Source organism: Lipophrys pholis (assembly GCF_963383615.2).
Source record: "Lipophrys pholis genome assembly, chromosome: 7".
Lineage (NCBI taxonomy): Eukaryota > Metazoa > Chordata > Actinopteri > Blenniiformes > Blenniidae > Lipophrys > Lipophrys pholis.
The window spans coordinates 16,323,135-16,340,081 of record NC_137638.1 but is presented as its reverse complement, the minus strand read 5'-3'; the positions used below and the strand labels follow the sequence as shown (position 1 = coordinate 16,340,081).

General features: G+C 39.5%; 1 protein-coding gene across 4 annotated transcripts in view; it reads right to left on the bottom strand.

Moving 5' to 3' along the window:
• LOC308112140 (PDZ and LIM domain protein 5-like) overlaps positions 1-14,496 on the bottom strand; it is a 69,601-nt gene extending 55,105 nt beyond the window's left edge. For 3 of the 4 annotated variants that reach the window (XM_080467395.1, XM_080467392.1, XM_080467394.1), the window contains exons 1-2: positions 14,372-14,495; positions 13,617-13,864 (exon numbers count right to left, since the gene is read on the bottom strand). In XM_080467395.1, coding sequence (XP_080323521.1) covers positions 13,617-13,715 — 99 coding nt within the window. In that variant the 5' untranslated portion in view covers positions 13,716-13,864; positions 14,372-14,495. Of the gene's footprint in view, positions 1-13,616; positions 13,865-14,371 lie in introns of all 4 variants that reach the window. The other variant, XM_080467393.1, reaches the window with a different exon arrangement.
• Positions 14,497-16,947: the final 2,451 nt, after the last annotated feature.

The following is a 16,947-nucleotide window of genomic DNA, read 5'->3' as shown; positions in this document are numbered from 1 at the left end:
AACGAACATATTCGATTTACGTGATCCCTTATCTAACTAAATAACAAAGCTTAATAATTATTTGGAACATTCATCCAAGTGTTGCTGCACAATTAAAATCAAGAAGAGTAATTTTAGCCCTTGTTAAAAAGTGACATTATTGTTGATTCAAAAGATTTCATAGGTGGCAAATCGATGTTCCATATGATTCTCATTATGAGGCAGGCATCTCTCGGCTCACGTGCATGAAGCATGAAATGGACATTGTGTCTCTTGCTATTGGTGTCTTCCATGATTTTTGAGGTATGCTTTAATTATCTAAACAAACTTTAATTGCTGCACTTCCACTCTGGAGGAAGTTAGTTAATTTGAAACAGATTTAAGCCACCCAAAAAAACTAATGTTGAACAGCAGGGCTGGCATTAAGCACCAGCCCTGCTGCTCAACGTGGTTTCAACATACACAACTACTGTACTTTATGAAATCTTTTCGTCAGGAGCAGTTTCATAATCATACAGTGAGAATGAGTATAGATTGTTTTCCACAGAACTGATTATGTGGCCCATCTGCTTGATGAGTTGTGATGAGTATTGTTATGTAAGCATGACAAAAGAGCGTCGCTTCTCATGAATAGAAAAAATGTTTTAGTTCCAATTATGTGCTCTTAATTATTTCTATGCATTGTTAACAATGCTAGTTTGAGCCCAATTATGTTTTTAGCGTACGTAAGGCAATAGTTTTCCAAGTACACAGGAACCCTGACGAGTAACGACTTAAATGCAACTGCACCGAAAAGCAAAGAAAGAAATACTATTTCACACACTTGATTTAATATGCAAGACTTTTTGCATAAAACTCTGTATTAGTATCTGTGAGCAGTCCGAGGCTCGATGTCACTATCAAACAGGGCAATACATTGTTCCTGCCGGTGTAATGAAAGCCAGAGCTGTTCTTATCTTATGGCCGAGTAAGTGCAGTGACACATTGGAAATGTGTGTAGGGCGTACTCTTGTCTTTTTCCCATGACGCCAAAGCCTTTCACACCAAACAAGATCTTTAGAAACTCACAATCTGAATCACCATTTTTGACATCAGGTTATCTGAGGGGGGGGGGGGGGGGGGGGGGGGGGGGGGGGGACTAATTCAGTAGTTTTCTCTACACTTGGGTAAATATGGGTTTAAAAAAAGCCTTTGGTGAGCAGAAACACTTTGCAACTGTCAGTCGGACCATTCTTGGTCACACACAGGGTCTGAGTGTGTCCAAAGCGGAGTGAGGTCATTTGTTTCTTTTGACACCATTTATAAAAGGACCACACAGACCACTTCACCAAAGACACATACGCACACAGGCTGCTTTTGTGGTACTTCTCGCAATGAAGTGACAGCGACACTGGCTCACAATTCATCACATCAAATGAACTGCAAACTTCTGAGAGAGGTGTACAATGACAGACAAAGATGAGAGAGTGCAACAAAGATTTACCCAAACCTCGGCCAGTTTCCTTGTGCCTCTATCTCAGACTCCCCCCCCCACACACACACACACACAGACACACACACACAGGCAGTGCTAATAAAAGAGGCTCTGTACCCGGATTAGTGTTAAAGCTCTGCGACCCCAACCTTTTATAGTCATATCCCAACACAAGCAAGCTCACTCGCCACTCCTCTCAAGCACATATGGCAGGTAGAGCAAAGGAACGAGGGCTCAGTAAAAAACTGAAAAAAACATTGATTTCAATTGTATTCATAGAAAGGTAAAGTAGAAAACATGATGAAGGCAGAAAGGATAATAAGAATAATTGTTTGAGTTGTTTTTCTGCACATTTTGACTGATTTCCCGAAGGGAACCACACTGGAACTTTGATGCACCAAAACCTAACCACAACATGTTCAACACATTTCCACCTATTTTACCCAATTAGTGATCTGTTCATGCTTTCTACTCACATGGAGGCCACATTTCTCCGTTTGCAGACCCACATACATATCTCACAAAGACAATACCACGTTAACTTTTGCTTTAAAGCAACCGCTTTAAAGTAAGCCCCCTAAGATTGCCTTTAAGAAAGGTTGTGGGACTGTCTGATTTGCCAAAACATTACTGTGAAGCCAAACTAAGCAGGAGCCTTCAAAATTAAAGCAGATTCTAGAAAATGTATTATTATGTTTTATTTGACATGCAGATTTTCTTTTAAAATATCCGACCTAATAAACCCAAAAGGTCCTTCCTGTGATCACTAGTGTCACCCCAAGGCTTGAACCCTAAACTGTATAGAAATGATGTAGAAGATGGTAGTATACGTAAATGAAGTGAGATATACAGTGGGGGAAAAAATTGTCTGTAATAAGTTTTGGGGTTGGTGCAGAAATAAAGAAACATTTGTTTTTAGTCACCATGATTAATAGCTAGTAGTTGTATTGATTTCCAAATCAGAAACAGAAAGTCAAATAATTCATCAATGAAACGAGGCTAAGCACCTCCAAGTTTTTCAGGGTTTATAATTTATTGCAAAATTGCTTTAACCATTACAGAAAACAGCAGCTAACACTGAATACGTATCCACCGCAGGCAATGTACCGAGAAGGTTCAAACACATGCTGGACAAGCATGCAATAGAGATACACCAGTACATAATTGCTGCTAAAACATTGAAAACATGACAGTACTTTTTTTCTATCTGTGGTAGAAAAAAGTTAGTCCAGAGGGAAACATTGAAGATGGAGGATAGCAGAAATATCATAGGGACATCTGGTGATGCTTGAATGTGAAACAGCAAATGGAATCCATCCATCTTCAAGACTCTTTATCCAACTTTCGGTCAAAGGGGACTACAACTGATAAGAGCTGTCAATGAAATGCAATAAAGTAAATACTGAGTAAATACTAGACAGCTCGGAATCTGGCAGAATTAACACTTAGAGGGGCACACAATGGTAAATGCAAACATTCACACCTACGAGCAATTCAAAGTCACTAATTAACCAAGTCCAACATACGCTTTTGGAGTGTGGCCAAAAATACCTGGAGAAAAACTCATTCAAGAGAAGAGGGTGAAGGCTGGGTCCACACTGGACAGGTCCTTCACGGGCAAACCATCTCACACCTTTATGTTTATAGTCACTAAGTAACATAAAGAAAAAGTATTTTGTAATGATTTTATTCGTCATATACAGCACACAGTATGGCAGTGAAATGCAGCGACAGTCCACGAGGTTTTATGAATACAACATTTCAAAATAAGTGAAAGAAAATAAATAAATTAACGCAAAATAAAAAGAGGTAAGATTGACATATTTATAGAATGTACACCGTGCAAAGTGTAGTGGGTGTGAGAAAGTGAGGCTGTGCATTCACACACAGACTTTAGTAGAGATGATAATTACCTCATTGAGCATTTCAGTTTTATCTGAGGACATCAAAGATGGACATACAAATCTCTACACAATACAAGGCGATGACTTGCTATCATGAAGAAGTTCAGCTCTTGAAATATCACTTCATTTGTGAACTGTGAGAGCCAAGTCTTCAATTCAAATAAAAAAAAATTCTTATGTTAGTAAGGTGCTGCCATTCTCATTCATGCTGTCAAACTATACGCATGTGTGTAGTAGCTGTATTTTAAAACAATAACTGTGCAGCAGTTTTGATAAAAACCCAGCGTTTACTTCACAATTACTTCACAATTTATTTGACCGATTCATTTTTTGGTATTGATTTTTTACAAGAAAAAGGAAATTCAGTCCGGTTGTTAAATGTGTTATTATGGGCTTTTTACACCGTTCAAATGAAAGCAAAGCAAAAACAATTCTACATTAACTATATAAATAATTCTATAAATGTCTGGGTTTTTACACACCTTTTTACAACACCCCTGGACTTCTGGGGGTTTTTTAGTTGTTGTTTTTTTCCAACACAGAGCCCTGTGTAAAGTTCTGCTGTCTAACATATATTCATGCAGAAGTGAAAGGAGCCAATACTCATGTCAGCACTTATTCAAACAAAAAAAGGGGGGAGCAACACACATGAGCTGTATTATGGCCTTCACAGATGAACTTGCCATTATGCTTCCAGCCATGTAATATTTCAACACGTATGCTGTCTGATTTAAGTGCTTTGAAAAAAGTCTGGTTTCAACACATAGTAATAAAGGCTTGCTGAAATGCTGCAACATTGTGGGGTTCAAACATACTCTGACCAGTCTGAGTACTTTGAACAATGCCTGCTTTCAGCGCAGGGAGTGACAGGGATGACAGGCAGATGGTTCACATCACGCTATGATTGATACACTGAGAGCTGGCAATGCAAATACCTCAAACCTACAGAAAAGTTGCTTCCATATGCGCGCATTTGAAATCTATTCATTTCGCTTTCACTTTACTCCTTCTGGACAAAATTACATTTGTTTTAATGCCTTTGAATTATAGGAGCAAAATATCATGACTAGGAAAATTTGTCCGGGAACTTGTGCTTCATTTTCTATCAATAAAATTTATTACCACTGATCTTATCATTTATTCGCCAAGTCTCCGTTTATAACCTACACTGGGAATATTAAAGTAAAATGTGGGGAAGAAACTGCATGGCAACAACAGCTTTCTGACGTCTTAGCAACGAAGAAAAACAGCAACGGCAACAAAAGAAAAGCTAGAAGAGGCCCAGGAAATCTTATGATTAGTCAGAAGTGAGTGAAATTCATGACAGATGTATCAAAAAAGAAACAAAGAGAAGTGAGCAGACGGAACAGTAAAGAAAATTAAAGTGGAGGAGGTACACGCAGGGGCACACATCATGAATGAGGTCAATCATGTATTTGTGTCAATAGAGCCATGGAAATATGTGTAATAAGATCATATATTCTTGTGGCAAAATCCACTATTCTTTTCCAGCCATTACAATACACGCGTTTGGCCACATCATTTGGCGACAGTCTGCTGATCGTTTGAGCTTACAGGTCAAGTCCTTGAAAGAGGATAATCAGACAATTGCATGAGTTATGAAGTACACACCTTTCGATGTGCTAGACGTATGTACAGAGTGTTATACACGATGCAATGCTTTAAAGTAGGGAGAGAAGAGAGGACAATACAATTTGGAGATTATATTCTTTATAGAAAAAAGACAAAGCTGCAGCTGCTAGTGAAAAGAAATATAATGTTATATGGCAAGTTTTATAGGGCCTTGGCAAGAGGAGTTCTCTAAATGATTAGGCATTCCTCTCCCAGTATAAGTATAATGTGTGTGCTATACCAAATACACACAACAAAAAAAAAACTTTTAATATGAGAAGGTTTGAAAACCACCATTTTGTTCCCTAAAGCTGTGTGTGCAGGGATCCATAATAATATCACCCAAAGTTATGTCTTAATGTTACAGACTCTAATAAGGAAAGGCTTCATCCAATCGTGTTTCCATTGCTCGTACTGCGGATACAGCGGCCAAATCAAAAAAAAAAAAAAACCACACTCCACACACAACTTAAATCTTTGGTACCACATTTAACATGAGGGGCCTCTTTCAAAAAGGGCTTTTGCAAAAACTGTGAGTAAGTTAATCATGAGAGTCTGCCTTTTATTTTGCAGAAAGAAAGTCACTTTAGGTAAACTCTACCTCAGAGTTCCAGGGATTTGGCTGTGTGAACTTAACTCGCTCGCTGGCTGTTTGAACACAGCCCAATATTTCGCGCCACGTTCTTTTTCTAAACTACACTAAGCTTCAAGCAGCTGTGAGACATGCTCTGCCATTCCCTCATTTAACAAATTGATGGTGAAGCTAAATTAATTCACCCAGATGTCAGGAGACATTCATTCTTAGAATAAACCAGGGTAAATTGCTGTGGGAGGTTTTGGATATTGGCGGTGGTGCCCCAATGTGGGGTCTGGCTTTTGTGTTGGGCAGGGGCCTGGATTCTCTGTTTCTGGTCCCCTGGGTATCAGCAGGCTCCAATGTGGGGCAGGGGGGGGGTGGCATTTTTGGATTATACTGCATTGTGGAGGGTGATTTGGTGCGTCGGACCTCATATGGCGAGAAACCCAATCGGGGTGTTGGTGGTTTTCTCTCATGTGTGTCTATCCGATGCTCCCTGGTTTGCCTCTGGGAGCCTCAGCTGGTCCACCCCACCAGGGGGATCTGGGTCACCCTCTCATATATTACTTATGTGCCAAAGAGGTTTTGCTTTTTTGTCTGGTGGCGACAGAAGTTCATGGTCTGAGCCTCCTGCCCCACCACATCTGCAGCAAGTGGAATAAATAGCAATATCCTTTTCTCTCTCACTATCCTCTAACCCCAACCGGGATTGCAGAAAGTCGCTATTGCTGAACCTGTCACAGGGAGTTTCACCTTTCTACCTTTGTTGATGTTTGCTCAAGTGGAATTGTTGGATTTTTCTCCATAAAATATCATGGGGAGGCTTTATTGTATTTGGCAATATGTAAATCAAATTGATTTGAATGACTCATGGTATCGGAGCCTCATTGTATTGACACCAACCCTAACCATGATTTCTATAATGCAGGAGATTTGCAAGACTTAATCAAAGTCAAATCATAATCTCTTTTGGGAGGGGGGGTGGGGGGGGGGGGGACAGACGGGAGCTTATACCAATGCAAATTATTCAAATGATGATACAAATCAACAACTTAAAATAATTACAAAGGCCAGAGCTTGAGCCTCTGTTGTGTTTACTGGTCAATCTGCTGGTGTATTGTTTAGTTTTATTCTTATTGAATGGAGGACAGATTAGAAGCGTGATGTACAAGACTGATTTCAGCAAGCTATATGCTACAGCACAAAACACTCTATTAAAGGACATTCTAACAGCAGCCCTGTCTTGTCTTATCTTTAATAAATACATTTAAAATATCACTATATATTCTATATTTGAACATTTGAAGTCAGTGTAAGGCCTCTCAGAAAAAAATGACACGAGCGATTGTTGACGAAACAGAAATCCAACATCATAAAATCCATGTGTTTTTCTACCTGTGTTTTGCTAAAAGCCAACAGACCGCCTTTCACAACCAGAGTCTGAATGAGGTGTTTGTAAATGTGAAGCAGGTATTGACAGGGCTACTGAATTCAGAAACACAGCAACATGAGCATAAGACTGGATTGTTCTCATTCTGTGTGGAAAGACACGGTAAGTTCATTAATCATCATCAGGGGCATTTAAAAAAAACAACGGACTACTCTAAATAACTGGGGTTTTAATTATTGAATTATGTTTGTATTACAAATTGAAATGCTATGATACTATAGACAGCTTAAACAGAAACATGTGCAACACCAGAATGGAGAAAAGCATTTTCTGAAGTTAGAATGTTGAGTGTTTTTGTGAACAAATTAAACGTCATTCATAAAAGAAAGCCTCATTAAAAACTCAGCAGCATTGTGTTGCTTGGAAGTCAATGAGAAGTAATGGTAAGTCAGGCAGAAATACATGTGAGCAATTGACTGTATAACCATACTTTTATTTGATATATGAACTACCTACAAGTAGCTTTTTGTGTCCTCTTGTAAAATGTACAATAAATCCATGTCAGACAACACTTTAACATTTGAGCCCCTTTGTACAGTGTCCAATCAAAGTTTCAACAGCTAATACTAAGAAGTCGAGCAGTTTCTGATGTTACACTAAGCATTTTCTTCTGGACAGCTTACAGAAAAACCATTTAACTTTTATTGCCCTCTGTCTTTGCAGTCAATCAGTTACAGTGGTATTTTGAAGAAACAAGATCCAGCAGGCAACCAGGATCCAGAAAGGAAGTCAAAGGAGACATGACGGGATAAGCAGCTCCTGTGGAAAACACATTATCGCTGCATTCAACAATACGTTATGCTCGTCTCTTCATTGTGAATTCACTGCAGTATGTTGTGACCTGTCATTGCTGTTCCTCCGAGGGCAGTCAAGCTCTAAGCACTGAAAATATTCTGTTTATTTACACCAAACCCAGGTCTCAATGAAACTTGTTAGGGTGACTATAATTTGTTTTCCAAAAAGAAGATACTTGGAACGGCATCCGGATATTTGAATGATACTCAAAGATGCTCATAATTTTTAAATATTCTTAGCATACTTCCTCTGTGTCAATGGAAAAATTATATTTCTTTATAACCAAGGGACAAACTCAGAGAATATTTGAATGTGCCTTAAATAATATTTTTTCCCAATCAATAGTAGGAATAAAAATTTCTAAATTTATTAAAGGAATTCCTTTCTCTGTATAGAAAATCAAAACACAATAAAATCCAGAGTAAACTTGATCAAACGCTAATACATAAATTCCAGTTTTGCAGATTGTGAACTCTGCGTCCTATTTGTCCCAATCTGGATATTAAATGGACATTATTTTCTTCAGATTCTCTGGGAAGCAGCATGATCACTTTGACATTTTATAGAAAGATTAGGAGCGATGCTGCATCCACAAGGCAGCCTGTTGTCGGGTTACATTGCACACAACAAATTGCTGTAGTATTCTAGTCAATACCAGTCAATTCAAATGTTGGGTTAATAGTCCCGTGGAAGGAACGGAAAACCAGATTTTAAAGAGCCTTTATTAAAAAACACTAAACAAAAATAAAACACCAGACATGGAAAATAGATATGTCACTCTTTCATTGAACAGTGCCGGTATGGCCGCCATTACTGACCTGATGAAAGCTATTTACATGTGTTGTTTCTACACCCTCTTAAGTCCTGTCGGTACTTTAAAAGAACTTAAAGGAAATTATCACTCAACAGGGCTTGAACAAATGTGATTGCCTAAAAAAAATAAAAAATGAAGCTGCTGGAAGTGTTTCAGGTGTGATGTTCGCTTCCAAGTATTTCCTGTATTGGGGTAAGGGAGACCGATTTAGTACTTAAGATGGATTTAGCCTGTCCATTAGCGGTGAAGACAGAAATGTTTTGCTAAGGCCAGCAGTACGGAATAATGGCATCACATGCAAAACTGAATATTTGTTGAAAGTGGCGTGCCCACCAACCTTTCAAACGGGTCTTTTTTTTTTTTTTTTTAAATACTGGTTTAATTTCTCACAATGTTACATTATTCCAACTCTGTTGTTGACACACAAGAAAATCTAGTCCGAGTCAGCATTCACACACATAGAGCCTTAATGCAAATAAGGACACACGCACAAATACACACACGCACTGACAGATTGATCTGTGGGAGAGGAAATGACAAGTTGTTGATCTTGGCTCTGGAACTATTTAACTAAGCCAGATAGACACTCAGAGGGAAAACGAGACGTGTTTGATTAAGATAAATGTCGGTATTATTAGGTCATATGGGAGAGCTGTTAACTGGCTCTGGTAGCTGGGCGGTGAAGGCACCGAGTGTGCTGCATCGCAGGTCTGAAGGTTTAATGTGAGAGCGACCAGCAGAAGAGGAAGACGGGAAAAAGAAGAGAGGAGAAAGGAAAGTGAGAAGAAAGGATCTATGTATAGACCAACACAACCTTTGAAATGGACCCATCGCTGTGGTCAGTTGTTATCATCACCTGTTGAAAGCGTCTCAGGGGAAGCGGAGAGGTAGCCATCGCCGATATTTCCAGGAACGGCTGTTCTTCCATGAAAAGGTTATTAATATAGATTAGCTGTCCATTCATGGTGCTGTACGCAACTTTATCGAACAATGCCTGTATTATTCTAATGGAGTTTTCTCCCAAGAGAGAGTAATTACATTACTAAGCATCTTTATAGCCTGAGCTTCAAATAAAAATGTTTTAAATATGCACAAACATTTAGTTACTTCCCGGTGCATATGTGTATATCTTCATAAAGGCCACATTAAACAAATAAACCAAATACCTCATCTGTAATGTGGAGTGTTTAACCAGCAGAAACACTACACTGGAGTCTGTCGTTTTTACAAGGAGACCCTGTTTATTTTGCTCTTGCACATGAGGATGTAATACACATTCCTGCTGGTGGTTTCACACTATTGTGCTGGAAACAAAACCGCTGCTAGGAGACGAGCTAACAAGTAAACATGAATGTAAACAATGCAGGCGTCAAAAAGATTCAGAGGAAAACAGCCCTTCCAAGTGTTTAATGTGAAAGAAGCTGCGTCCACAAATCCACACCTAAATGACATGGATCGCACGCAACACAAAACCTAAATGTGCTTTAGATTTTTTATCTATACTTCTGCACGTCTGTAGTCTGACTGATCAGCATTGACTCAAGGCTCAAGCTTAAAATAGGGGTACACATCTGAGACCACTAAGTCTCATAAGTGGGTGTGGTTGTGGGAGAGGACCTGTGAGATGATGTGTCTATTCTTAGCAGCCTAATGCATCTGTTCCTCAGGGTTCCTTCCCCTTAGATTATTATAGCAGTGAATCCTGTAAATGGGCCGCTGTCATGATTGTTCAAATATTGATTCATTGTGCTTCAAATTTAACAAGCAACTGCACACTGGACTGTACGCTTTTCTGCCAGTCATAGGTAAGGGAGAGTTGTTCGAGAGGCTGTTCTTCCTGAATCTTTTCAGCACAGTCTACACCCATAAGACACCCAGAGTCAAAAGCTTGCTAAAATAAAGAGGTTAGACTAAAGAGAAGGGAACTATAATGCCATATATGAGACTCTTAATTTTACGATGCCGGCAATTGAATTCAAGCATTTAATCCGTGTCACATTACAATAAAAAAGTAGTGCATTTTACTTAAAGCCACTTGAAATAGGGAATTATACATACCTAAATATGAATTATCCTCTCACTGCGCAGCTGTGATTTACAGTGATGATTTGGAAAAGTTGGTTAACTAAGTCCAAATAGCTTCAAGGTGAGGCATGCTAAAAATAAATGAATTTACTAGTGGAAAACTGAGCGATCCATTGCTTTTGCTTAGCCCGTATTTGTTCAAATCTTTCCCTGTCCATTTATGGGCAATGTCAAATAAGAGAAACCATTGTAAAATGTTTCACTAGCAGTTGGAGAAACAACACCATCAATCTTGGGCTCTCATTAAACCTTTTTCAACACTTTAAAAAAAGAGGAAGAAGATGAAGAATGGGGACAATTTGCATGGGCGCATATCGTCGGGCACACCAAGGTCTTCTCTTCTACTTGATCCCATGATGCCACACTGGCACAATGGGATAATATTGTGGCTACATCTGGTGCCACAAATGAAACACACAGTATATTCATGTATGTATGGAGCTTAGCAACAGCAGCTGTTAGGGTAACTGTGGTTTGGCAGTGCTGCTGCATACTCTAATAACCACAACTCTGTGGTCTCTTCTTAGAACCAACTCTATGGTTATACTGGCACCGAACAAATCTGTGTGTGTTTCTATTGTGTGCTCAACTTTGTGTGTGTGTGTGTGTGCGCATATGGGTGATCAGTGGTCGGACTCACCACTGTATATCACTATGAATTTATCTAATAGAGGGGATAAGATGTGGGTTTGGCTTGATTCTTGTATGAAGTCAAAACACTTTTGTAAACTGTCGACAAGGAGTAACTCGTGTTACATAATATATAACAGCAACGCGAAGGGAAACCGAGAGAGCGAAAATAAAGGTATTATAAGAATGGAGGGGACAGAGAGGCTGCTCAAGATGACCCGTTGAGTCGCATCACATGTTTGTGCATTACCAACTTGCTCTCATCAGACCTTAACCTTTATACTCTGTATACTGCATGCCTTCAGGTTTCTTCTCCAGCACGAATACGATCACTTCACATGGCCCTGCTTCTCCTCCATTTCATCCCATTCCTACCTCTGTTTCTCAACGTTTTAGAGGGTTGACATTAAGAAGTAGTGAGTTAATGACTCGATTCAGCTCAGTTGGTGCTTCATAGGCTAAATTACAGTCAGACATCATTCTGACTTGCCAACTTTTCTTTCAAGAAACTATTAGAAAAAAAATCCAAAAGTAAAATATCAAAAAAAGGCCAACATGAAAAGAGTTTAAATTCTACAAGATGCTTCCGATGTGCTCCACTTTTGTCCCTTGACAGTGGCAATGAAAAAGGCCTGTTTCCGCTCCGACTGCAGTGGGTGATGACGTGGAAATATTCAAATGTATTCAAACCTGTTAAAGTCATATGCCTTCTTTGGTTTAAGATTCTTTTTTAATGCTCCTTGTTGCTATTACCTCTAATGGTGCGCTAATACACTCACAAAACCATATTTAGACATTTTAAACCCTCACATGGATTTAACTGCAAGTATAAAAGTGCATACGTCACGTAGTGACCTAACAAGCATTAATTATATCAGTGCCCAAAACTTCACCAGCACTTCACTCACACTCCTGCCAACATCTCGAAACCTCAGACCATATAACTGCGCTTGTGATACTGCAGTAAAAGGTCAGTGCAGATGGTGGCGACAATTATGTTTTATTTCACTCTGAATTAAAAAAAAAAAAAAAACTTGAACTTTAACGTCATCATTTTTCCATGTTCTGATTTTTTTTTTCTCATTATAAAAATACCAAGATTCTTGCAAGTGCATGACTTTTATTACAAAAGTATTCGGAGTTAGTCAAAGTTAAACTTGATCTGGCTCAAAGATTCACATACGTTGAAGTTAAACATGTTTTACATGGACAATTGCTGCTCGTCTGTAATTTTTTTTAATATTCCTTGATATTTGTTTACTCCCTGTCAAATCTTTCTATCAGAGTTTTCTATAATTCTGTACTAATGCTTGCACTTCCAGACACACGAACTGTGATGAAAAATTCAAATGGCTTCAGTTAGTTGGAAAAGCATCACTTCCAAAGCAACGCAAACAACATGGCAACCCAAAATGACCCCCAGGGAGATGGGAAGAGAATCTGGTGAGTCATTTATCATCAGACTCATGTTGCTATGAAGCTGCACACTGCCAGTTGTAGTGATTTCTGTGTGTGTGTGTGTGTGTGTGTGTGTGTGTGTGTGTGTGTGTGTGTGTGTGTGTGTGTGTGTGTGTGTGTGTGTGTGTGTGTGTGTGTGTGTGTGTGTGTGTGTGTGTGTGTGTGTGTGTGTGTGTGTGTGTGTGTGTAGGACATAACCAAGCAGAAGCTTGAACATTCTCACAAAAGGATGACCCCCATTTGAAGATTAACAGGACGAGGGAAGAAACAGACTGAGTCTATGTGTAAAGTTTGACGAATGTACCAGAGTGGGAGGGCAATGTGTGGTAATGGAGTAGAGACAAAAGGCAAAGACACCGAGGGACCATCAGGTTACTTGTTCAAGCAGGTGGACTGAAGCCAAAGTTTCAATGCCAGAGGTTCACGTTCAAGACAGACACTTGTGCAGGAGAAGGAATGCATAGAAAGTGAGAAAATGTTTCCTGTGTGGTCAATACATGACAGATGGCATACAATTCAGTGGAGTTATCGGGTGTAGCGGTGGGGTGTCGTGTCAAGGGGCCTGCAGACCCGAAGCACGACAGTGGAGAGATGGAGAGGAGTTGAGATGAGGGATGGTAACACTGAAATCAGTTTTCCTCTTTTCAGCCACAGGGCATTGCTGGGATGCCATTCTCCAGCTGCCCTTAGGTGAATGAGTGAATGTGCATATGTGGAGATCAAATGTGGGCAAGTGTGTGATACGATGATGTAGAGGAGAGACCCGTCCTCATCTCTCACAGAGTTTCCATATTGGAATATGTGTGTTTCAGTCTTACCCTGGAGATGGCTAGCGGCATGTTGAAGTCCTTTCCTCCCTGCAGCCGGAAGCCCCAGGGGGCGGGGCCTGACAGTGTGACGCTGTAGTTACTGCTCATGATTTCCTCAGCGATGTTTGGTGTTGGTGTGGCTGACAAGTGGTGATGATAGCCTTTTGCAGATCAACTGACGATGACGTCTCTGGTGTTTGGTGATGCCGGTAACGGTTTGGTGACAAGTGGTCTCTTGTAAGATGTTGCTTCAAGATCTGGGAGGAAATATAAGAACAAGCACACATTAGACTTGTTATTGTTTGTCTTGTTATTAGACAAAGGGAGTGAGAAAAACCATAGTGGTGTTTGAATTTAGAACAGAGAGGAAGTGAGTAGGGCTAAAAGGGCAATGAATAAGAAGAACAAGTAAAATACAAATCAACAAATACAAATAAGCTTCAGCTTTTGACATTAAATTGGCAAAAATATGTATAAACTCATTTTAATCATTTAGTCATTTTAATCTAAATATGTCTTTTTTGTTTACTTCTACTATATACTTCAATGCAAACCAAAAACACATTACAGTTCTTAAAGTGAGTTAAATAAATTTTTTTATCAAACTACTACTGAAGAAAGCTGCAGCGGTTCAGCAGCATGAAAAGCTTACAAACCCCCTAAGGAGCACTCACCAAAAGACCTTTACACTGCTAATATTAATATAACCACAGCTCATTTCCTGCCATTTAGTGCTATTATTGTATAGAACATAAACACTGTACCTCTATAATGGAAACTCCAGAGAGGAAAATAATTCCTTCACAGACAGGTAGACAACGTAATTCCCAGTTTCCCCTTGGACAAGCCCCTTCCCAGCAAACACACTGTATGTGTGTGTGTGTGAGAGAGGTAGAGAGGGATGCAATGCTCTTATATACAAGTTAATGACAGAGGGGAGGGGAAAGGTGGAGGAGGGGAGAGAAGAAGAGGGAGTCGAGCGGGACAACGGGGTAGAAGTTAGGATGGGAGGAGAGAGGGAGGAGAAAGAGGAGGGGAAAAATTGCTTGTGGGTGGAGTGAGGCGGAGGGAAGACAGGAGAGGAGGAGAAATGAAGGAGATAATGTGAAGGGGGAGATTAGGGTATGGGAGAAGACAACACCCACAAAAAAAAATAAAATAAAATGAGGTGGAGTAGAAAAAAGGGGGGGAAAAGGGGAAGGGAGGTGAAGGAGGGGGATTAGATAGGAGAGTGAGAGAGCAGTGCATATAAAGAAAATGACAAGGGGAGGGAGAGGAAGTAGAAGAGAGGGAGTTGGGGACGGTTTATCTTTCCAGATATTTTAGGAACATGCACTCAGCGCTGTAGGTGGATTCATTTGATGTGGAACGAGCCTTAACCAGATCGTGACCCGAGGACACACCCCAAAGGCTCCCACTAAAAGACCTCTCTGAGGTCACTGACACGTTGTGGTAATGGTGGACGTTTCAGCTCAAGATCGTATTGTCTAACCCCTGTGACGTGGTTGTTCCCCCACTGCAGCACAATCAATCCTATTAGGCCCTCACAGATTTTTTTACTTTGAATTATTGCAATGATCATTTAAATCATGTCCCTTAATTCAGTGATTTTATTTATAGTGTGTCCCAATGAAGTGAATTCAAACTACTTGTGCTCGTGTGTCCATTCTTCCAGAACACAATTAGAATCTTTGCCCATCAAGCATTTAAATTTTGATTCTTCATACATGTTAGCGAAAATGTGCATATATCCATAAATGGACTGACTATATATAGTGCCTGAGTACAGCACTCTCTTTCCCACTTTGTTTATTTATTAATCCCTCTATTATTTATGTCTAGACAGCTGGCATTTCTTTGTTTGTGACCTGGATTGAGTCCATTACTACTTTCTAGTTCATTCAGGTCAATATTGACTTTATCTTATTACTGATACACTCGTGGCTCAATCAGACAAATATGCTTTTTCTTGTTTGGTCTTGACCACACATAAACACAGATGATTGAAATCAGAGCTCTGCACTGTGTTCAGTGCAGCCTGATAAGTTAATGATGGAAAATTAGTTCTCATAAAAACACAACAACTATTGTTTATCAAATGTAGCTGGGGAACAACTGGAATTTTATAACATGAAGAAAAGTTGACAAATATGAGATAAAAAGTCAAGAAAAAAATGTATAAATACAGTTTGAAAACTGATTAAGAAGCAGACTATCAACAATTTCAATGGTAGACATGTGCTGCTGGAATCACAGCTTCATAATTTGCAGCCCACAAGTGAATTAGTTGCATGGTAGGACCACAAGTTAACCAGGTATCAAAATGGGTTCAAATTATTGTATTACTGACTTTTTTTCTGCATTCAGCCTGTCTTTGGTTTTCACATTTTTCGCCACATTTTTCGGTGTTTGAAGGATCCTTGTTATTGACTGTTGGTATCCCCTTTACAAAATAAAAGTTGCAGACTGCTGATTAATGTATATGTTGTAGCAGACAGAGTCATGAATATATGCTGAGGTCAAAATGACAGTAATACTAGAATTGTTGAAAGTAAAATGAAGAAAAACCTTTGTTCTTGGTTAGATTTTTTGTGAAGACAAATGGTGAAGACAAGCTGTTTTTGAGGTACATGCATGTATAATGTGGAACGGATTAAACTGATGGTGAAAATGAGACAAACAATATTAAGTTGTTCAGAATCATCCATTGGCATTTACATGCATGCATTTTCTGAAAACGGTGCCTCAAAAATACCACATTATTTCATGTTTTGGTATTTAAAAGAAGGTTTTTAAAAGGAAAGCAACACAGTTACATTAGGGTTTGATTATACATAAAATCCCCCACTACAATAATTGTATTCAGCTGGTTTGCTGAGATGCCAAGTTCTGCAAAATAGCGTTCTCTTTGACTTCCACAGATAAAATCGCAGGTACCATTTACATTTGATGAAAACACGTGAGTGCGTTTCAGCCTGCCTGACTAAAGCAGCAGTTCAGCAAGACTGATTCCTTTAGTGGATGAACTGTCTGCACCGTCTTACACCTATGTATGTGAAAGACCTCTGGTTTACTGTCCCATGGTGGTATTATTTCTATTATAGGGGCAATTCAGTCACTGGCCAAAGACATTTGATGAATTGTTTGTTTTGTCAAAAATGGCCCATGGCTAAAGACTGTAACACAGGGAACAAAGGAGATCTGTGGGCCACCGGATAATGATATCAAACACTAACAATAGAGAGTGTGCTACAGCGCAAAACCTCAGACACCCTGCCAGCCTTTTGTTTGGTCAAATGATCTATTCCAGTCCCCATATGCTCACCTCTCCACATGCTTA